General features: G+C 50.5%; 1 protein-coding gene across 3 annotated transcripts in view; it reads left to right on the top strand.

Moving 5' to 3' along the window:
• FBXO16 (F-box protein 16) overlaps positions 1-22,970 on the top strand; it is a 61,235-nt gene that overhangs the window by 2,049 nt on the left and 36,216 nt on the right. For 2 of the 3 annotated variants that reach the window (XM_090025305.1, XM_090025128.1), the window contains exon 2: positions 9,731-9,880. In XM_090025305.1, the coding sequence (XP_089881431.1) occupies positions 9,785-9,880 (96 nt within the window). In that variant the 5' untranslated portion in view covers positions 9,731-9,784. Of the gene's footprint in view, positions 1-3,222; positions 3,296-9,730; positions 9,881-22,970 lie in introns of all 3 variants that reach the window. The other variant, XM_090025216.1, reaches the window with a different exon arrangement.

Raw genomic sequence — 22,970 nt, 5'->3', positions numbered from 1 at the left:
GCAATCTGCCCTGCTGAGGGCTTCCTGCGTTCTTGGCAACAGAAGAATTGCTCTAGTATTTTTCTATAGTCAGAAAACAAGTGAAAATGAATAGCTGGCATTTTCCATGATGGGGCTCGGGTTTTAGGAGGTCAAGAACCACTGCTGTAGGGGATATGGACATCACTGGACAAAGAGGGGTAGTGGGGGAGTATTTGCTGTCGGGTACAGGGAGCACTGAGAATTATTGATGCTGGGGGTATAGGGGTATGGACATCCTAGGGAATGGAGGGGTGGGAGGGCGGTATAATGCAGAGGGCAGGGCAGGCACTGGGAAACACTGATGCTGGGGGTAGAAGATGATGATGATGGCGCATGGGTGAGCACTATTGCACATTCATGCCATGGGGTACAGGAGAGGTATTGATGCCGGGGGCCTGTAGGAGATACCAATGCCATGGGATACAGGGTGCTTGGGGTTACTGATGGTGTGAGGTGCAGGAAGTTATCAATTCCACAGGGCGCTTGGGGGCACAGAGCATGTCCAGTGCCAGGAAGGGCATTGGGGAGAGGAGCGCCACAGCACGAGGGGAAATGCTGCGAGGAATTGATGTCATGGAGGATACAGGAGGGCAGCATCTGCCATGCAAAGCCTAGGATGGTCCCTGGAGACTATCAGTGCCATGAGTATGGCACAGGGCGGGGGGCATTGATGGGTAATACACACCAAACGCTTGTGGAGGGCTTGTAGGATATCACAGCCGCAGGGCAGCTGGAGTATTGATGCTGCAGGGAGAACGGAGGGCACTGATGTCAAGGGGTCCCTTCCTTGTCAGAGGCTGCTGCAGGAGCACTGGGAGCGATCAATGCCATGGGGGCTACCAGTGGAACGGGGAACATAAGGGATATTGGGGCTGTGGCAATTCTGGGGAACATCAGTGGGAGGGGAGTGTGGCGCAGTACTGGGGACACACCAGGGCAGAGGGGGCCGCAGAGTGATTCAGGCCAGGGAGGGTGGGGAACTCCATGTGTATCAGCTCTGTGGAAGCCAGAGGGGTACTGATGCCATGGATTTTGGGAGCCCCAAGGAATATCAGTGCCACCAGGTGTTAGGAGCCCTCGGAGCATCAGTGCTACGAGGGGGCACCCAGAACAGAGACACTGAACATAACACAGCCTGTGGGCCAGATCCGGCTTGCAGAACCATCCTTCTGGCCCATGGGGGTCCTGGCCAAGGAATTTGGGGGTGGGGTGAACAGGAGGCAGGGCCTGACACAAAATCCAGGGCTTCAGGGCTCTGCTGAGCATGGTCATTTGTGATGGCGGGGGGGCACAGGTTGTGCCAAAACAACCCTGCTCGCTTCACACCGCTTGGCTTGCTGCTACTTGCCCTTCCTCCATCACTGCCCTGCAACTGCAGCAACCATCCCCACTTGCCCTCCCACTGGACCTGTCATCTCCACTGTTTACCCCACCACTCCAGGTCCAGGTCTGGCCTGGGAGGAGGAGCCCTGTGGTCAGTCCTGTTTGACCACCCTGCTGTAGAGTACAGGGAGTCCTAGGGGCATCTACACAGCTAGGAGCAAAGCGGTATTGGTATTATGGGCTGTGCGAAGAGTGGTCACTATTGATGCCAGGAGAACACAAGAAATTGATGCCAGAGACTGCAGGAAACCCTGGGGACACTGTGGGAGTACGAGGGTGATGCGCTAGCATGCAGGGAGCACTGGGAGGTATCAGTGTTGTGGAGAAGGCCTGGGATTGCCAATGCAGGGATCCAGGGAGGCATCAGCACGGTGGGGGCAGAGACACCTTGGGGAGTATCACTGTGTGGGACATGCACTGGGACCACAGATGCCCTGGGGCTTTGAAAGAAGGAGGCCTGGAGAGAGAGGGTATTATTGCGGCCAGATGTGGGTATTGATGTCACTGGTGATGCATGGGGGTCAGCTACCCAGAGTGCAAATACCATATTGGCTCAAGTAGAAAACAGAATCATAGAAGTCGGGTCGGAGGGACCTTGTAGATCTTCAAGCCCGACCCCCCGCCTGGGCGGGAGAAAAGACTGGACTCAAATGAGTCCAGCCAGGCAGTCATCAAGCCTCTTCTTAAAGATCCCCAGGGTAGGAGCCAACACCACTTCCCTTGGAAGTTGGTTCCAGCTCCTAGCTGCCCTGACCATGAAATCGTTCTTGCGGATGTCTAATCTAAACCTGCTCTCCAATAATTTGTGTCCATTGTTCTTTGTCATGCCAGGGGGCGCGAGGGGAAACAGCGTCTCCCCTAAACCCTTCTGGTCCCCGCTGGTGAGTTTATAGGCAGTCACCAGGTCCCCCCTCAGCCTTCTCTTGTGAAGGCTGAACAGGTTCAGGTCCCGCAGTCTCTCACTGTAGGATCTGCCCTGTTGTCCCTGGACCATGTGGGTGGCCTCCTCTGGACCCTTTCAATGTTGTCCACATCCCTCCTGAAGTGGGGCGCCCAGAACTGGATGCAGTACTCCAGCTGCGGCCTGACCAGCATCGCATAGAGGGGGAGGATCACCTCCCTGGCTCTACTTGAGATGCATCTGTGGATGCATGACAAGGTGCGGTTAGCCCTGCCAGCCGAGACCGCGCATTGTCGGCCCATGTTCATCTTGGAGTCAATGACTCCAAGGTCCCTTTCTGCCTCCATGCTCTCAAGAAGGGAGTTTCCCAGTCTATAAGTGTGCTGCTGGTTTCTACTGCACACGTGCAGCACCTTGCACTTTTCAGTATTGAAACGCATCCTGTTTATGTCAGCCCACCCCTGTAACCGATCCAGATCTTGCTGCAATCTTTCCCTCCCTACTAGCGTGCTCACCTAACCCCAGATTTTGGTATCATCAGCGAATTTAAACAGGTTGCTTTTCACCCCATCGTCCAAATCACTGAAATTGAACAGCTCAGGCCCCAGGACCGAGCCCTGGGGGACTCCGCTGCCCACCTCCCCCCAGGTCGTATATGACCCATCCACAACCACCCTCTGAGTGTGACCCTTCAGCCAACCTGCAATCCATCTGACTGCATAGGCATCAGTGCCACAATCGCCTAGTTTTTTAATGAGGATGGGGTGGGAGACGGTGTCAAAGGCCTTGCTGAAGTCCAGAAAGACTACGTCCACGGCGACACCTGCATCCATTGCCTTTGTGACCTGATCATAAAAGGCAATCAGGTTGGTCTGACATGACCTGCCCCTAATGAAACCGTGCTGCTTGCCCTTCAGCATCATCCCTGAAGCCGGCCCATCGCAGATGTGCTCCTTGAGGATCTTCTCAAAGAGCTTCCCTAGGATTGAGGTAAGACTGACGGGCCTATAGTTGCCCGGGTCCTCTCTCTTCCCTTTTTTGAAGATGGGGACCACGCTGGCTACCTTCCAGTCATCCGGCACCTGGCCCGAGCACCACGAGCGCTCGTAAAGCCGTGCCAAGGGCCCTGCAATAACCCCAGCTAGCTCCCTCAACACCCTGGGGCGGAGAGTATCTGGATTCGCTGACTTGAAGACGTCCAGCCCCTCCAGAAGCTCTCTAACCCGGTCCTCCCCAACCTGAGGTCTGGCGGTGTTCCCCTCGAGTCCGTCTGGCATCACGGCGGGGAAGTCCTGGTTCCTGCACAAGAAAACGGAGGTGAAGAATTAGTTAAAGAGTTCCGCTTTCTCCTCTGGTGCAACCACCAGATTGCCCAGCGTACTTTGCAGGGGCCCCACGTTACCCGGTGCCTTGTTCATCCTCCCTATATATTTGAAGAAGGACTTTTTATTATCCTTGATCTTGGATGCTAGTCCTAGCTCTATGTCTGCCTTAGCTTTCCTGACAGCCCCCCTGCAAGCCCAAGCAGAGGAGGTATACTCCTCTTTGGAGATAGCACCCCCCTTCCACTGGGTGTACGCCGCCTTTTTGGTAAGCAGGTATTCGCAGACGCCCTTGGTGAGCCAGAGGCGCTTTCGGGCACTCTTGCCCCCCTTGCTTCTTGTTGGGGTGGACTCCCCTTGGGCCCCGAGTATCGTCTCCTTAGGGAACAACCACTCGCCCTGGACACTGAGTCCCCCTGCCCTCAAGGACCCCAGCGCCTCCCCCACTAGTCTCCTCAACTTGTTGAAGTTGGCCCTCTTGAAGTCTAGGGCTACCGCCTTGCTGCAGGCCCTCGACACCCCGCGCTGGATGGTGAATGCCAGCGAGCGATGATCGCTATCGCCCAGGGGGTCGAGGACCCGGAGGCCCCTGACCAGGTCGTCGCCTGTGGCCAGGACCAGGTCCCACAGGGCGTTTACTCTGGTGGGACCGCGCACCTCCTGGGTTAGGTGGAAGTCCTGTATCTCAGCCAGGAACCTCCAGGAACGGTCCGTCCTGGCTGACTGCTCCTCCCAGCAGATGTCCGGGTAATTAAAGTCACCCATGACAACTGCATCCCTTGCCTTAAGTGCCTCTGCAAGGTGGCCCAAAAATTCCCAGTCCCGCTCCTCCCCTTGGTTGGGGGGTCTATAGTAGACCCCCACAGTCAAATTGCTCTCCCCAACAGCCCTGATTATAAGGCGACTCCCCATTAATTAGATTCTATATATAGAAATGTTATAAATTAGTTATAATTTTCCAGGTATGGAATCTAATTATTGGAGGTTTACCTTGAATTTATTTCCTTTCCCCTGCTACATCAGGGAAAATAAATCAGGTAGCCCCCTTGCCTTTTGTCTCCCCCCACTTCTTCCCCCTACAGCCTCTTCCCCCCCACTCCTTACTGTCAGACCCTGCTCTCCTGAGCACATGGAAGTGGGGAGCAAATTTGAAAACAATAACCTTGAAATGGGACATAGCTGTAACAGTTTGCATATACTGCAAATGCTTAGTTCATCCAGAACTGATGTATGTTACCTTTTCTCAAATTGCTGCAAATTTTAGCACAGGTACTCCACAACACACATTTTTAAACAGCACTTTTTCAAAGGACCAAAAAAAAAAAAGAAGGAGGTTCCCCATCAGCATGTTTGCTCGATATGGGCCATGTGTTTTATAGTCATGCTCAGCATTGTCTGTATTTAATCAACTTTGTAGTTGGTTTCCATTGCTGAGCACATGCTGCTTTTGGCAGCAGTTTAACAATAGACAACGTATTTAATGAGGTTTTCTTGTATGTGGATGTAAGGCAAGGTGCTTTCCCCCCCTCCCCATACTGATTAAGGGGAAAAAACCTCACTTTGTATTTGCGTAAATATTGTATTTTCCTTCTGGTAGACCATCCATCCTTCCATGTTGAATCTTGTAGCGTGTCATTCCTTTTGGCCTATAGTCTATCTAACCCCTCTGGCTCACCTTTGTAAATCACTGCTACTGTTTGCAACAATTTCCTTTGCGTAGGAAAGGAATGGACACTTCTTTGAGTGTCCTTTGCAAATTTAATGAGCATACTCTTTACTTTCAACATGATCATTTTCAAGATGTTCCCTTTTCCTGTGCAAGCCTTAGAGAGTGGTCAGTTCAATTCAGTGTACTGCCAACAGAAAGTCATTATCACAGCATTATCAAGTAGAGTACAATCATTAAATTATTTCTCTGTAAAATGTGCTTTTAAACCTCTGAGAACACCAGGCTCCAGTGAGCCTTAAAGGCTTTTTCTGTAACAATGTGGGCAAAACCATTGATGAAATGGGTCTTCCTCTGAAAGACCTGCTTTGAGTATAGTTTGCAGAAGCCTTTGGAATGGCATTCCAGAGAGTTAAGCTGGGTCCAGATTAATCCAGCTAAAAAGAATGAGTCTAATCCCCTTAGTTAACATGATACGATCATTATATATTGCTAATCTTTCTTAAATGCAGTCAAATTATTTTTTTAAAACTAAGGGCCAACTCCAGTGAAATCAGTAAAAGTCTTTCCATTGTTTTCATTGAGATTTGGTTCTGGCCTGAAATTGTCCCTCTACAGCAGACAACTCCAGTCCCCATTAGTGCAGACTGTATTGTGCTATATGATTAGATACCTTATGAAATTAAGGGTTGCCTGCTAGTTACATAGTTCAAAGGAGCATGCATATACCAGTAGTTCTGTATTTTGTAAGCTATAGTAAGCCGTAAGCTGCTTAATGATAGGATAGTATAGGATAGAGTTACTTGTGTTTGCTTAATCATAGGCAAAGGAAATGACCAGAGGGAGAATATCACAAGGTGTGAACCATTTTAGAAAACTTAAGAAAGGTGGAGTGAAAAAAGACACTAGGGTGAAAGTAGCAAGGTCACCTTGACTGCATTTAGTAGTCAGATGTTAGACAAGCCCAGTTTTAGGCAAGTTATGGCTTATACAGGAACTAAGAATAGACATATAAATATTAATTACAGTAGCACATAAAAGAGGTTCCTAATAGATTTCTCCCCCTTATTTAGTAAGATTTTGGTATTTTAGCCAAGCAATAGAGTATAAAAAAAGGGTCAACTCTGGGATCGTTGCTCTTTGGTCCTAACCTACAATTCTTCCCGAATTGTCCGCTTGCAAGGGTACCTGGTTAGTGCTATTTAGCAACTTAGTTTTTAAAATTAGGTAAGAAAATCCTATCCTTAACATGTTGACCACCTGTTAGAAGCCTTTTAAAACTTTAGGACTTGGAAATTTTAGGATTATTTTGCTTTCAAATATCAATATGATTGTTACGCACTCAGTTGTGGATCTGAGCATATTGCCAGTTTAATCAAGGTGAACCCGTGCTGTTTATTCTGCAACAAAATGGCTCAGCTTGGGTTTGGGGCTGTCTTGCCCCGGGAAGTTAAAGGTGTAGACCTTGCATAAGGGGAACGTAAGCTGGAAGTCATGACACAAAGAGAGAAGCTTACTCTGTGGTCATAAGAGCGCCTTAGTCCTACAAGTACCTCCTTGACGTCACCTTTACCTCGGGCAGTGATGATGCTGGGAGAACCATCTGTGGTATCTGGTTCTGTCGCCCTGTCCTTGGGGCAAGGTCAACACAGGCTGTACTGGGGTTTCAGAGTGGGGCCATGAAAGCAGCCATTTGGTGAACAGCAACGGGGAGCATTAATTTATGGGGAGAAGGCTGGTCTGTGAACCTCATGGCAGAATGATTCTTGGTGACAATTTTATGTTTTGTGACTGAGAGGCAAAGATGTCTCTGAGAAGAAGGATATAATTTCCTGGCCCCGTTCTTTAGTGCCAAACTTCTTCACCGGCTTGCAGTTCTCTTTTAGGTACTGGTCTTTCTGGGCACTGAGGCAAAAAAAAAAAAAAGACTGTGATCACATAGGATAAGCCAGTGTTATAACATGTACGTACAAGAAGATGAAATGATGCTTATATAAGCACCCTTAATGAATGCATTTCTTAACTTCAAAGTGCTTGACTTAGCAAGTGTTCTTTTGTGCACATAATTAATATTTAATTTGTTACGTGCTCACTATAATTGCTTTAAGAAACTCCTCACCATTAAAAAAGAACCCAGAATCCTATGATGGCAATGCTTGCTGTAGCAACTAAACCATATTACATTAAATAATGAAAAAAGAAATGGAGCAAATTAATGGTTAATAAAGCAAGGGGTATTTAATCTGTTCTCTTCACTCCTATGCTTGTGTAATAGTTTTAAAGAGGGAGAGTGAGCAAGAGAAGAGAATAAAACCTGAAATCCTAGGATGGTTCCTGTGGTATTTTCATGAGCAAAGCTCTTGTTGACATCCAAGGGAATTGTACTTGAGTGAAGATCACCGGATTGGTCATCTTGCATGCAACAAAATGCGTCTGTGATGACAAAGTGTTAGAGAAAATGTGTTTGCCATGGGCTTTTTTAGGCTTGCGGGACTCCATTGCTATCCAGCCCTGTTGCATCCGAATTCATTTTTCTTTTGTCCCAAGTGTCCAATCCATCTCCCTGAGCTTATGAAGCTTTGAAGCAACCTGAAGTGTTTACAGGACAATCTCCTAATAACTGTCTTAGGGACTTCAGCTCTTATTTAGTGATCTTTAATTTAAAAGCCTTTTCTTAGACTATTGCCTTCTTGGGGCCGGATCCTGTAACTGGCTTCATGGGATGGGCCCTCCTGAGGTCACACTGAAACCAGCTTCAAGATTGGGAAGGAAGATAAAGGTTTCCATATATCTGGCCAAACATTTGATGTAAAAACACCATCATATAGGCTGGGTTGGGCCACAAGTATTCAGTGCCACAAGAAGGAGAGGGAAGTAAAAGATCATTATGAAGTGGTATATTGGATTCAGATCAGCAGTTCCTGTAAAAAAGAAAAAAGGGGGAAAAAAAAAAAAGGACCAATGTGGATGACATAATCCATATAGTCATCCCAAAATGAACCCACTAAAATGCAGGAAGAGAGATCATAAAAAGCAGGGGTGAAAGATGCCTTAAAATTATCTACTCCTACCCCTTGCTCCATGAAGGGAGCATCTCTGATTAATCCATCCCAGCCAAGCCAAGCTGCTTTTAAAAACTTGCAAGGGAGAAGTTTTCATAACCTTGCTGGGCAGCCTGGTCCAGGGCTTCAGCGCCCTCATAGTGAGAAGCTTCTTCCTAATCTCCAGACTAAACGTCCCCTGCTGCCATTTCTGTCTTGCTGCAGAGTAGGAGACAAACCAGTGGCTTGAAGTTGTGGCAAAGCAGGTTTAGGTTGGATCTCAGGAAAAACGTCTTTACTGTTAGAAGAGCGAGGCGGTAGAACAGATGCCTAGGGAAGCTGTGGCCCCTCCATCCCTGGAGGAGTTCAAGAAGAGGTTGGACAGCTGCTGGTCAGGATTTGATCCTATAGTCAGATTGGTATGGACTTGGGTGGGGTTGCCTTCCTCTGTAGCTAGGGCACAGCCTCTACCTGGGATCTCTTGAGCGTATATTAACCTCTTATAGAAGCAGGACGTTGGCTGCTGTGGTCCCCCTGCTTTACTTGTGGCAGGTGAGGGTGTGACGTCTTGTGTCGTGTCAGGGTTGATGGTAGTTTTACTAAAAGGTTGGATAATGGCTTTGTATGGGATGCTTTGGATAGGGATGATACTGCCTCAGGCAGGGGGGTTGGACCAGATGACTTCTGGAGGTCCCTTCCAGCCCTACTTCTGTGATTTGAAGCCATTGCCTTTTCTCCTGTCCTCTGCAGCCACAGAGAGGTGCTGCATGTCTGAGGATGGGAGTGCAGGGGTGCAGAGTGCCTGATAACATGGCACATGGCTGCTGTTCCTCTGCAGGTGCTGCTGCCTGGCTGCTACAGGCTCAGAACAGACTCCCTGGGGACCCCATTCCTCTGCACCCTTTAAATTGGCACCAGGGCTCATGCCTCTAGCTACACTACTAGAGTATCTATCACTGTCCTCTGTAAAACCACCCTTCAGGTAGCTGAAGGCTGGTGTCAAATCCCTGCTCTGTCTTATCTGCTCCAGACTAGATCATTTCAGTTCCACCAGCCTTGCCTCATAAATCATTGTTTCCCAGACTTCTACACCAGTTTGCATTTCATTCTTCTGGTTAAATGTGAAAACAGCTGGACAGTGTTGAACAAGTTATGCAGGGAACGTCTCCCCTTCCAAGCAGAGGCTGGGCAGGTGTCTCTCAGGGCTGGGTTTGAACAGCCAGATTGCCAAATAGCAGTCTCTGTGAACAAGCCTGGGTCTGGGTTGGAACAGACCTCCCAGGTCACCTATGCATCACGTGCAGGGTGATAGACTTCTCAAAAGATGGCCATGGTATGTTTGCTTTCTCACCTGGGTAATTTCCACAACAGTATTGCTGTCCTTTTATTCCAACAGCTGTAGCCTTTTCTGCAGAAGGATATTGGAGTATCCTGTGGTCTCACACTCCTGATGGCATTTGCACCTCCCAAAAACATGGATGGCCCCAAACTTCAAACCAAGATGAGCATGTGGACACCCCTGAACCATCAGCTCATGAATGACAAGGCAAGTACCGCACAGCGGTCTCTAATACAAGTCAAAGCATATGAGGAACATTTAGTAAATTAGCCAAGACGGGTTTGGTCCATGAGACAGAAAGATGGTGTGATTGAAAGGCATTAATTTGCTGCCTGTGAATGAACAAGATCCTCAAGCCTTTACTGTCCCTGAGAACTGATGTCCCTGGAACTTGTCTGAGTAACGAATAGGTAATAACTGAAGAGTGCTTGAGGATTTAGTCCATTAACCTTCAACTGTAAGTGCAACACAGCATATATTAAAAGCAAATGACAATGAACCATAGCGCAAGTTCTACCAAGTTAGGGCAGCACTTGCTCCATCAAATGGCTGATCAGCTTCACCTCAGAAGTAGGGTGACACGGACTCTCTGCTAGATGTGGAAGGGAGTGTCCTGATGTGTGCAGTTTACAAGATGGGTGTTCTACCTCCAGGTCCTGCAGACTGTGGCTAGGATCTGCAAGGGCAGCAGCTTTGTTTTTCCCTGTCAGTCATCCCCAGTACCATCTACTTTAAATTGAATTTAATTAAGTTTGTTGCTGAATCACAGAGCATAAGGCAAGAAGGGCCCTTAGATCATCCAGATAGAGCTCTTGTCTATCACATGCCATTAGAGTCCATCCCATCCCCCACCTGTATTGAGCCCAATAACTTGTCTTTATCTAGGTGTATCTTCTGTGACAGCTGAAAATTATGTCTGTGTGATAAAGGTACCTGCTGACAGCTCTATGAAGATTAGACTAAGTTTTTTTTTTCTGTCATTTGTTTAGATATTAAGCTATATGTTGTTGGTAAGAGCCTAATTAAAGTTTAAGATATAGTAAGGCCTAGTAAATTTAGCAATGCCTTGAAGTAGTAAGACCCTGTGGCATAGTTAAAATTAACCTTATCAAAAGAATGCAAGGCTTGTACTGTTATTGGTCAGTCTAAGGACAACTGAAGTAAAAAGAATCTGAATGGTTGTAACTTATCAGCATAGCTCAGAAATTATAAATTGCCTGGCACATCCGGAAATCATTTAGAAGGAAGATGTAGCTCTGTGAAAGAAGTACTGATTTAAGATTAGCTGCTGGCCTGGATCAGTGAGCCAGTGGACCTCAAGGAGCCCAAGGACTGAATACCAGGGTCCTTCCCAGTACCCCTCAGACAGTGCTGATTGGGGATGCCTGACTTCGCTGAGCTTTGCAGAAGAGAAACTTGTTGTACATCAGGCAGAGGGGACTGCTGATAAATTGCTGACGCAAATTATTATTGTCTGTCTGTTGTTTTGTTGTCTGTGCGTAGTCGTGTTTTTGTTAAGTCAATAAACCTTTCTTACCTTTCTACCCTCGACCATACTCTCAATCCTGAACCTTCTGCAGGCGGCTGGGACATCTTCCAGCAAGACAGTCAATCTTCATTTCAGGATATTAAGAAATGGCAAATCTACCACTTTGCTTAGTACCTGGCTTCAGTGGTTAACTACCTTTCTTGTTAAAAATCACAGCCTTATTGCCAGTTTGAATTGTTCTGACTTCAGCTTCCAGCCATGGGCCTTAATATGCTTCTTAACTTTACTTCTCACTGCTTTCATAGGTTTCATAGATTTCTAGAGTCGGAAAGGACCTGGCAGATCATTGGGTCTGACCCCCTGCTCCAGGCAGGAAAGAGTGCTGGGGTCAGGTAACCCCAGCCAGATGCCTGTCTAATCTCCTCTTGAACACCTCCAGGGTAGGGGAAAGCACCACCTCCCTTGGAAGCCCATTCCATATTTTGGCAACCCTCACCACAAAGAATTTCTTCTTTATGTCCAATCTTAATCTGTTCTTCTTCAGTTTGTAAGCATTAACCCCGAGGGGCGCCCTGGTAAACAGAGTGTCCCCTCTTCCCTGCTGGCCCCCCCGATGAGTTTGTAGGTAGCCGCAAGATCACCTCTCAGCTTTCTCTTGCGGAAGCTGCAGAGAGTCAGATCCCTCAGTCTCTCTTCATAAGGTCTTACCTGCAGGCCCTCAACCATACAAGTGGCCCTCCTCTGAACCCTCTCAAGGTTATCCGCATCCCTCTTGAAGTGTGGCACCCAAAACTAGACACAGTACTCCATCTGCAGCCTCACCAGTGCGCATAGAGGGGAATTCTCACTTCCCTAGACCTGCTCGTGGTGCTTCTGCTGATGCAAGAAAGAGTGCGGTTAGCCTTGCTTATTACCTTGTCGCACTGGCGACTCATGTTTCTTTTTGTGTCAACCAGAACTCAGAGATCTCTTTCCACTGTTGTGGTGCTCAGAATGGTCCCCCCCAGTCTGTAGGTGTGTTGGAGATCCTCTCTCCCCAGGTGCTTTACCTTGCATTTATCTTTGTTGGATTGCATCCTATTCTGATTGGCCAACTTCCCCATGTCACGGAGTGGGGCCTAGGAGCGGCCGTGATCCCACTAGCACCCCCTGCCGTGCCAATAGGCGATCCAGCACCCTCTTTTCTCGCCCGCCACGTCTTGTTGGTATATGGTTCTAGAAGGGAGGCTGCCTCTTGTCGCCCTGGACACCGTGCTACGCTTACACTGTCCCCCGTTCCGTATGGAGTGACCTGGTGCACCCTAGCCTTATGGGCTATGCGTGCCTCCAACCTCCCCTTTAGCATGCCCCAAGCCTCGCAGCTCTTCCGGACGTTATCAGGTCCTTTTCATTTCTGCGTCCTGCCCAGTGCCCCTGGGCTTGTCACGCAACCGGCGCCTCTCTATCCATTAGCCCTCTCGGGCTTACTGACGGTACTCTTCCCTGTTGGGCTCAGGCGGCCTGAGCCTTACCTGGCCCCTTTGACCCTTCGGAGTCCCCACCACTGTGGAGCCCCTCTGGGACCCTTTCCAGTCCGCACCCCTCCTGGGGCTTCTCTCAGTACACGTGCCCGCTCCTGGGGCTTCTCTCATACAGACTGTGTCCTATCAGGCCAGTCTCTTCATGCTTAAGCACTCCTAGCCCTCACCGGGCTTCTCAATAAGCTTATTCCCCTTTCGGGGCTTCTCAAGTCCTTCTCACGGTTGGGGCTCAGGTGGCCGTAGCCGTGCCTGGCCCCCTAGACCACCGTCAGGGTCTTTCGCCCTACTTGGGCTTCTCCACTTATTGCCTCACAGGGCTGGGGTCAACACTGCACCACACCGGCACAAACAGCTATGCCTACCCGGCACCGCTCACTGTACCCCACAGGGCACCAGGAACCCCCAGATTACTGGGGAGCTCCTGGGAGGCCTCCTCACACCCCTACAGCCTCACCCAGTCCTCCGGTCTGTAGCAATAACAAACAAGAAACGTAAAGCCGTGAGCCAACTGGCTATAACTGAAAATAAGCCTCCTAGCTAGAACTTAAGTGCCGTGTCCTTATGGCCATTATGTCCCACCTTCAAGCTTCCCAATCAGGGTTCATAGATTTCATAGACATTAGGGCTGGAAGGGACCTTGGGAGATCATCGAGTCCAGTCCCCTGCCCAAAGGGCAGGAAGTCAGCTGGGGTCATAGGATCCCAGCAAGATAAGCATCCAATTTACTCTTGAAGGTGTTCAATGTAGGTGCTTGAACCACCTCCACTGGCAGGCTGTTCCAGACCTTGGGGGCTCGGACAGTAAAGAAATTCTTCCTTATGTCCAGCCTGAAACGGTCTTGCAGGAGTTTGTGACCGTTCGACCTCATCATCCCTTGGGGCGCTCTGGTGAACAGACGTTCCCCCAGATCCTGGTGATCACCCCTGATAAACTTATAGGTGGCCATCAGATCACCCCTAAGCCTGCGCTTTTCCAGGCTAAAGAGTCCCAGGGGGAGAAGGACATCCCGGCATTTGCTCGAGAAGCATCTGTGGCTGCAAGCCAGCGTTCTGGTCACTTTACTAGCCGCAGCATCGCATTGGAGGCTCATGTTCATCTTGTGGTCAATGATGACCCCCAAGTCTCTTTCTTCTGTAGTGCTATCCAACGTAGCACTGCCGAGCCTATAAGGGTGCTGCAGGTTTTTCCTCCCAAGGTGGAGAACCTTGCATTTTTCGGTGTTAAACACCATCAGGTTCTCGTCCACCCATTTGCTGAGCTTGTCCAGGTCAGCCTGGATCACCCGCCTATCTTCTGGCGTGGATGCTCTGCCCCAAAGTTTGGTGTCATCGGCAAACTTGGCCAGTCCACTCCTGACTCCAGTGTCCACATCATTAATGAAGATGTTGAACAGGATGGGTCTCAGGACAGAGCCTTGAGGGACCCCACTGGTCACAGGGCACCATGATGAGTGACTGCCATCAATCACAACCATCTGGGTCCGACCATGGAGCCAGTTTCCCAGCCAGCGGATCGTGGTGGAGCCAAGGCCACAACTGGCCAGTTTGGCCAAGAGGTGATCGTGGGATACCAGAACAAAGGCTTTTTTGAAGTCAAGATATATGACATCAATCTCTTCTCCCTTGTCCAGGTGATAGGTCACCTGGTCGTAGAAGGAAATGAGATTGGTCAAACAAGACCTACCCGCAACAAACCCGTGCTGGCTATCCCTTAGGATGTTAGCCTGGGCCAGTCCATCAAGGATGGCCTCCTTAATAAACTTTTCTAAGATCTTCCCCAGGATAGAAGTCAGGCTAATGGGCCTGTAGTTAGCCGGATCCACTCTCCTCCCTTTCTTGAAGATGGGCACCACATTGGCCTTCTTCCAGTCTTCAGGCACTACACCAGAGCACCAGGAGCTCTCGGAGACCCGTGCCAGGGGCTGGGCTATGACGCTCGCCAGCTCCCTGAGTACCCTGGGGTGCAGGTTGTCAGGGCCAGCTGACTTGAAGGTATCCAGCTTCTCAAAGTGTTCCTTCATGAGGTCAGCATTGATGGAGGGTAGGGGATCCCCCTCACCCAGATTTCCCTGTCCCATAGCAGGCATGGGCATCCCGTGTGACTGATGAAAGACTGACGCAAAGTACCTATTTAATAGGTTGGCTTTTTCCTGGGCGTCAGTTGTCAGTTGCCCCATCTGGTTTAGCAGGGGTCCAACATTGCCCTTGCTTTTCCTCCGGCTCCCCACATATCTGAAAAAGGACTTTTTTGTTGTCCTTGATGCTTGAAGCTAGTTGGAGTTCAGTTGCAGCCTTGGCTTTCCTGGTTTGGTCCCTGCAGGACCGGACCAGTGCAGAATAATTCTCCTTGGAGGTGAATCCCGTCCTCCATCCTTTGTAGGCTTTCCTTTTTAGCCACAGTAGGTCCGCTAGGTCCCTAGAGAGCCAGGAGGGCTGCTGTGCCTTCTTGCTGCCTTTCCTCCGTGTTGGAATAGATTTAGCTTGTGCATTGAGGATCGCTTCCTTGAGAAGCAACCACTCTTCTTGAACTCCCATCTCCCTGGGGTCACGGTCCCTGAGGGCCTGACCGACTAGCCTCTTGAGCTTGTCAAAGTCGGCTTTTCTGAAGTCAAGGACTTCTGTGTTGCTGAATGACTTGCCAGCTTTACAGCGGATGGTGAAGGTGATCAGCTCGTGGTCGCTGTCACCCAGCTTCCCATCGATCACTAGGTCGCCAATTAGGTCGTCCCCCGTAGCCAGTACCAGGTCAAGCAGCGCTTTGCCTCTCGTTGGCCCATAGACTTCTTGAGTTCTCTCCCCCTTACCAGGATGCAGCTGCCTGGGTGCCCCAGCTGCACCGCTCGCCTCTGCTTTGCTTGGCTCTACTGCAGAGCTCTTCCATCTCTGGTTGTCAGCAGGGAACTGCTAGCTAGGCTTCGGCCTGGGCTGTTTATAAAGGCCTGACCCTGCCCCCTTCTGGTCACCTGACCGGCACGGTTGTCCCAGCAACCATCACCTGAGCTGCCCTTGTGATTGGCACCTGCCCTTATTCCTGCCTAGGAACAGGGCATCTCAGTGCCCCTGTGGCAACCCAGTCTGTCCAAATCTTCCTGAATGTGCTTCTTGCCCTCCAGTGTGTTTACTATGCCCCATAGTTTAGTGTCATCTGCAAGTTTGGACAAGGTGCTTTCAACAACTTTGTCCAAATCACTGGTGAAGATATGAAACAGTATTGGTGCAAGGACCGAGTCCTGGGGGACACCACTGCCCACATCCCTCCGGGGAGAAACTGACCCATCCACCACCATTCTCTGGATGCGTCCCATAAGCCAGTTTTTCACTCACCTTACTGTGAAAAAATCCACATTGCAGCTACTCAGTTTGCTGGTAAGAACTGGGTGCAACACTGTGTCAAAGGCCTTGTTAAGATCCAGGTAAATAATATCTACTTCCTCCCCTGCATCTAAGCACTTTGTGACCTGGTCATAAAAAGGGACTAGGTTAGTCAGGCAGGATCTGCCTGCTATAAACCCATGCTGGTTGCCCCTCACCATTGTGTTACCTGCTAGCCCTCTGCAAATGTGATCCTTAATGATTTTTTCTAAGGTCTTGCCAAGAATAGAGGTGAGGCTAATTGGCCTGTAATTACCCAGGTCCTCCTTCCTCCCCTTCTTGAAGATGGGGACCATTTTGGCCCTTTTCCAGTACTCTTGGACCTGTCCCAAGTGCCACAAGCACTCAAAACAGCTGCGCCAGTGGTTCTGCTATGTCATCTTTCATAGCTTCATAATAGGTAGGGTTTCATAGTTTCATAGTAGCTAGAGTCGGAAGGGACCTAGGTAGATCATCTAGTCCGACCCCCTGCCTTGGCAGGAAAGAGCACCGGGGTCAGATGACCCCAGCAAGGTGCTCATCTAACTTCCTTTTAAAAATCCCCAGGCTAGGAGCCTGCACCACTTCCCCTGGAAGCTGGTTCCAGGCCCTAGCCGCCCTGACTGTGAAGTAGCGCCTCCTAATATCTAATCTAAACCTACCCTCCGCCAGCTTGTCACCGTTATTCCTGGTCACTCCTGGAAGCGCACGGGGGAACAGGGACTCCCCCAATACCTGCTGATCCCCCCTGACCAGTTTGTAGCAGGCCACAAGGTCCCCCCTTAACCTTCTCTTGTGGAGGCTAAACAGGTTCAGGTCCCGTAGCCTCTCCTCATAAGGCCTGCCCTGCTGACCCCTGATCATACGAGTGGCCCTCCTCTGGACTCTTTCCATATCGTCCACGTCCCTCCTGAAGTGCGGCGCCCAGAACTGGACGCAGTACTCCAGCTGCGGCCTGACCAGTGCCGCACAGAGGGGGAGGATCACCTCCCTGGACCTGCTCGAGATGCATCTGTGGATGCATGACAGGGTACGGTTGGCCTTCTTGACTGCCTCCCCACACTGCCGGCCCATGTTCATCATGGAGTCAATGACGACTCCAAGATCCTTTTCCGTCTCCGTGCTGGCAAGAGGGGAGTTCCCCAACCTGTAAGTGTGGTGCCGGTTCTTCCTCCCCATGTGCAACACCTTGCACTTATCAGTGTTAAACCCCATCCTATTCTCATCCGCCCACCGTTGCAACCTGTCAAGGTCAGTTTGTAGCCTATTGCACCCTTCTAGTGCACCCACATCCCCCCACATCTTAGTGTCATCAGCAAACTTGAACAGGGTGCTTTCTACCCCGTCATCCAAGTCACTGATGAAGATGTTGAACAGTGCGGGCCCGAGGACCGAGCCCTGCGGGACCCCACTGCCCACGTCCTTCCAGGTCGAGAAGAACCCATCCACTACCACCCTCTGGGTGCGGCCCTCCAGCCAGTTAGCGACCCATTTGACCGTGTGGGCATTGACACCACAGTCTCCCAGCTTTTTGATGAGGACAGGGTGAGAGACAGTGTCGAAAGCCTTCCGGAAGTCCAGAAAGACTACATCCACAGCAACCCCTGCGTCTAATGATTTGGTGACCTGATCGTAAAAGGCCACCAGGTTGGTCTGACAAGACCTGCCACTGCTGAACCCATGTTGGTTGCCCCTGAGCATGCATTCCCCCGCAAGGCCCTCCTGGATGTGTGCCAGGATAATTTTTTCAAAGAGCTTACCCGGGATTGAGGTCAGACTAACTGGCCTGTAATTTCCCGGGTCCTCTTTTTTTCCCTTTTTGAAGATAGGGACCACATTGGCCCTCTTCCAGTCCTCTGGCACCTCACCAGAGCACCACGAGCGCTCATAGAGCCGCGCCGGGGTCCCGCAATGACCTCGGCCAGTTCCTGTAGAACCCTAGGGTGAAGATCGTCCGGACCAGCGGACTTGAACACGTCCAGCCTCTCCAGAAGTACCCTAACTAACTCCTCGCTAACCCCTGGTCCAGGCGTGTCTCTCCCGGGGCCCGAGGGGGGCCCAGCAGAGAGGTGGCTGAACTGGTCCCTACTTAGGAAGACAGAGGCAAAGAAATCGTTAAATATGTTAGCTTTGTCATCTGGCATGACGACTAAGTTGCCCATCGTGTCCTGCAGGGGCCCCACATTACCCGGGACCCTCTTTTTACCCCCTATGTATTTGAAGAAGGACTTCTTATTGTCCTTAATCCGGGAAGCTAGTCCTATCTCCATCTCTGCCTTGGCCTTCCTGACTGCCCCCCTACATCCTCGGGCGACTGTAACATAGTCCTTCTTGGTGAAGACCCCATCCCTCCATTGGGTGTATGCCTCCCTTTTAGCAAGGAGACATTCCCGGATGCTCCTAGTGAGCCATGGGGGTTTATGTGCCCTCCTGCTCCCTTTGACCCTTGTTGGGATTACCTCCCTTTGGGCATGGAGGATCGTCTCCTTAAGGAGCAACCACTCACCTTGGACATCTGGCTCCCTTCCCCTCTGGGTCCTCAGCGCTTCCCCAACGATCCTCCTTAGCTTGTTGAAGTCAGCCCTCCTAAAGTCTAGGGCTGTTGCCTTGCTGCAGCCCTTTGCCACCTTACGCTGGATGATGAATTCCAGCAAGCGATGATCACTGTCTCCCAGGTGGCCCATCACCCGCAGCCCCCTCACCAGGTCGTCACCCGTGGCCAGCACCAGGTCCAACAAGGCGTCTCCCCTGGTGGGGCTGTGCACCTCCTGGGTTAGATGGAGGTCCTGCACTCTGGCTAAGAACCGACGTGAGCGGTCAGACTTGGCTGACTGCTCCTCCCAGCAGATGTCTGGGAAGTTCAGGTCCCCCATGATGACCACATCCTTAGTCCTCACTGCCTCTGTGAGCTGACCTAAGAATTCCTGGTCGAGCTCTTCTCCCTGGTTGGGAGGTCTATAGTAGACTCCCACCGTTAAGTCTCTACCCCTGGACTGCCTTTTACTCTAACCCAGAGCACCTCAGAGTGCCCCCCCTCTACCCCCTTGCTAATTGACGAGGAAGTATATTCGTCCTTGATGTAGAGTGCTACTCCTCCACCTTTCTTTCCTATCCTGTCCCTCCTGTATAGCCTATAGCCCTTGACACTCACCGCCCAGTCATGCGATGAGTCCCACCATGTTTCTGTGATCCCCACTATGTCAGGGCTGGTGACAGCTAGGAGGGCGAGTTCCTCCTGCTTCTTCCCCATACTTCGAGCATTCGTGTAGAGGCATTTGAGGCCTCCAATGGTTGTGCCCACTGACCCCCTAGTCTCAGCAATGCCCCGTCCCCCATCACTTACTTGTTTCTCCCTTTTGACCATTGGTCTGGGCTCGCTGGCTGTTGCTGGGCCTGGTAGTTCATCGTCTCCTCCGCCCTCATCTTCCCCCTCCCCCGACGAGCCTAGTTTAAAGCCTGCCGAAGGAGGTTCACCAACCTGGAAGAGAACACACGCTTACCTTTAGGGGAAAGGTGGAGCCCATCCCATCCCAGCAAGTCTCTCATCACGATGTGCCGGTCATGGCTGAGGAAGCCAAAGCCCACCTCGAAGCACCATTCCTGTAGCCTCCAGTTGGTCTCCGCTATGCACATCTCGTGGCGTCTGCCTCGACCGCTCACTGGCAGGATGGAAGAGAAGACCGCCTGTGCGCCCATCTGTTGGAAGGGACCTGAGCAGATCATCAAGTTCAACCCCCTGCCATTACAGGAAAGAGTGCTGGGGTTAAAGGACCCCAGCTAGGTCATTATCCAGCCTTCTTTTGAAGACCCCCAGGGTAGGAGTGAGCACCACTTCCTTTGGAAGTTGGTTCCTGATCCTAGCTGCCCTGACAGTGAAGAAGCGCTTCCTGATATCTAGTCTGAATTTACTCTCAGTCAACTTATGGCTGTTATTCCTCATTACTCCCAGCAGTGCTCGGGGGAACAGGGACTCTCCCATAGCTTGCTGGTCCCCCTCAGCCAGTTTATAAATGGCCACCAGATCCCCTCTCAACCTTCTGGGGTCCATATGCTCTGCACCCCAGGGTGTTGAGGGAGCTAGCAGGGGTTATTGCAGGGTCCTTGGCACGGGTTTACGAGGGCTTGTGGTGTTCGGGCCAGGTGCCAGATGATTGGAAGATAGCTAACGTGGTCACCATCTTCAAAAAAGGGAAGAGAGAGGACCCGGGCAACTATAGGCCCATCAGTCTTACTTCGATCCTTGGGAAACTCTTTGAGAAGATCCTCAAGGAGCACATCTGTGATGGGCCGGCTTCAGGGATGATGCTGAAGGGCAACCAGCACTGTTTCATTATGGGCAGGTCATGTCAGACCAACCTGATTGCCTTTTATGATCAGGTCACAAAGGCAATGGATGCAGGTGTCGCCGTGGACATAGTCTTTCTGGACTTCAACAAGGCCTTTGACACCGTCTCCCACCCCATCCTCATTAAAAAACTAGGCGACTGTGGCATTGATGCCTACACAGTCAGATGGATTGCAGATTGGCTGAAGGATTGCACTCAGAGGGTGGTGGTGGACGGGTCATATTCGACCTGGGGGGAAGTGGGCAGCGGAGTCCCCCAGGGCTCAGTCCTTGGGCCCACGCTGTTCAATCTCTTTATCAGCGATTTGGACGATGGGGTGAAATGCAACCTGTTTAAATTTGCTGATGATACCAAAATTTGGGGTGAGGTCAGCACGCTAGTAGGGAGGGAAAGACTGCAGCAAGACCTGGATAGGTTACAGGGGTGGGCTAACAAAACAGGATGCGCTTCAATAGTGACAAGTGCAGGGTGCTGCACTTGGGCAGTAGAAACCAGCAGCGCACTTATAGACTGGGAAACTCCCTTCTTGAGAGCACGGAGGCAGAAAGGGACCTTGGAGTCATTATTGACTCCAAGATGAACATGGGCCAACAATGCGAGGTCACAGTTGGCAGGGCTAACCGCACCTTGTCGTGCATCCACAGATGCATCTCAAGTAGAGCCAGGGAGGTGATCCTCCGCCTCTATGCGACACTGGTCAGGCCACAGCTGGAGTCCTGCGTCCAGTTCTGTGTGCCCCATTTCAGGAGGGATGTGGACAACATTGAAAGGGTCCAGAGGAGGCCACCCGCATGATTCAGGTCCCGTAGCCTCTCCTCATAAGGCCTGCTCTGCTGTCCCCGGATCATGCGAGTGGCCTCCTCTGGATCGTCTCCATGTTGTCCACATCCCTCCTGAAGTGCGGCACCCAGAACTGGACAAAGTACTCCAACTGTTGCCTGACCAGTGTCGCATAGAGGGGAAGATCACGTCCTTGGATCTGCTCAAGATGCATCTGTGGATGCATGACAAGGTATGGTTGGCCTTCCTGCCTGCATCCCCACATTGGCGGCCCATGTTCATCTTGGAGTCTATAATGGCCCCTCCCTTCCATTGGGTGTGCGCCTCCCTTTTCGCTAGAAGACATTCCCAGATGCTTTTGTTGAGCCATGGGGGCTTCTGCACCCTCCTGCCCCTTTGATCCGTGTTGGGATTACCTGCCTTTGGGCTTGGAGGATCGTCTCCTTAAGGAGCGACCACTCTCCTTGGACACCTGGCTCCCCTCCCCCCCGGGACCTCAGTGCCTCCCTGACTATTCTCCTTAGCTCATTGAAGTCCGCCCTGCTGAAATCAAGGGCTGCTGCCTTGCTGTAGGCCTTTGCCACCTTGCGCTGGATGGTGAATTCCAGCAGGCGATGATCGCTGTCACCCAGGTGGTTCTGGGATAAACACAGGCACAATTTATCCAGGGATAAATGCAATGTCTGTTCCTAGCCTATGTGAAGGTGCTTATACGCTGTGATCAAGTCACTTCCCAAACTCTTTGATAAGCTAAGCTTAGGGAGCTCTTGAACTTTTCCAGCATAAGGCATTTTCTTTAGCTCTTGATTCATTGTTTGTGGTGCATTGTTGCACCCTCTCCAATTTTGCAACATCCTTTTTAAGATGCAGACACCAGCACTGGGCCTAGGAGACCAGTATTAGTTTCCCTAACATCCCGTAGAGATGCACAGTCATCCCTCCCACACTCCCTCCCTGGTCAGTTCTTTAGATTGCATTGCTGCAGGAGCTCATGTCAAATTGCTTGTCCGTGATGTCCATGATCCTCATGTCAAAATGCTTGTCTGTTCTAGGCAGATCAGAACAGAATCTCGTCTCTCTTATCTGTACAGACCTAATAGGAAGAGATAGCAGCGATGAAAACATTGCTGACAATGACAATCAACTGATATTGTTCTCCATCACATTAGGGAACAATCTCTCAAGTTTAAAAATGTCGTCTTAGGATTGTTGGTTGTAGCCGTGTTGGTCTATGGACAGGCAGACAAGGTTCTTTGGAGAGATGTACTACCTTTTATTAGACTAAGTACATAGTTGGAAAAATTGTTCTTTGCAAGCTTTTGGGCACAAACACCCTTCTTCAGGCATAGGTAAAGTCTGTTGGGGCTCATGTACATGCCACGATTTTTGTCCCTTCATGCACTGCAACTGCGTGTCTGTTTGTATAAGCAGGATTTCCTTTCTTGTGCACGCAAAGGCACTCAATGATGTATAATGAGCCTCTTTGTCCACCAATGGCACTGTGACTTCTTTTGTAGTTCAGCCCTTCCAATTGCTTTCACTTTAGAATTGCTTCTGCTTTTTTTTTTCTTTTTGTGGTTTGCTGGCTCCTTGCTTCCACAGGTACATGGTAGGGCACAGGCATGGGATGGATTGGGGGCCCCATGACAGGGGGGCAGTGCTGGACCATCCCGTTCTCCTGCAGCACCAGCCAGGGACCTGGCTAAATTCATTTGAAAACCTAGTGTGTGTAAACACAGATGCGATGCTCCAAAATAAACAAGTTTAAATTTTATAAACCTATTTAATGAGGATTAAAACCCATGGTGTGTA

This window comes from Crocodylus siamensis, chromosome 1, assembly GCF_052110815.1.
Source record: "Crocodylus siamensis isolate JL-2025a chromosome 1, ASM5211081v1, whole genome shotgun sequence".
Taxonomy (NCBI): Eukaryota; Metazoa; Chordata; order Crocodylia; family Crocodylidae; genus Crocodylus; species Crocodylus siamensis.
The sequence above is the reverse complement of the archived record's forward strand: the minus strand, read 5'-3'. Positions and strand labels throughout refer to the sequence as shown.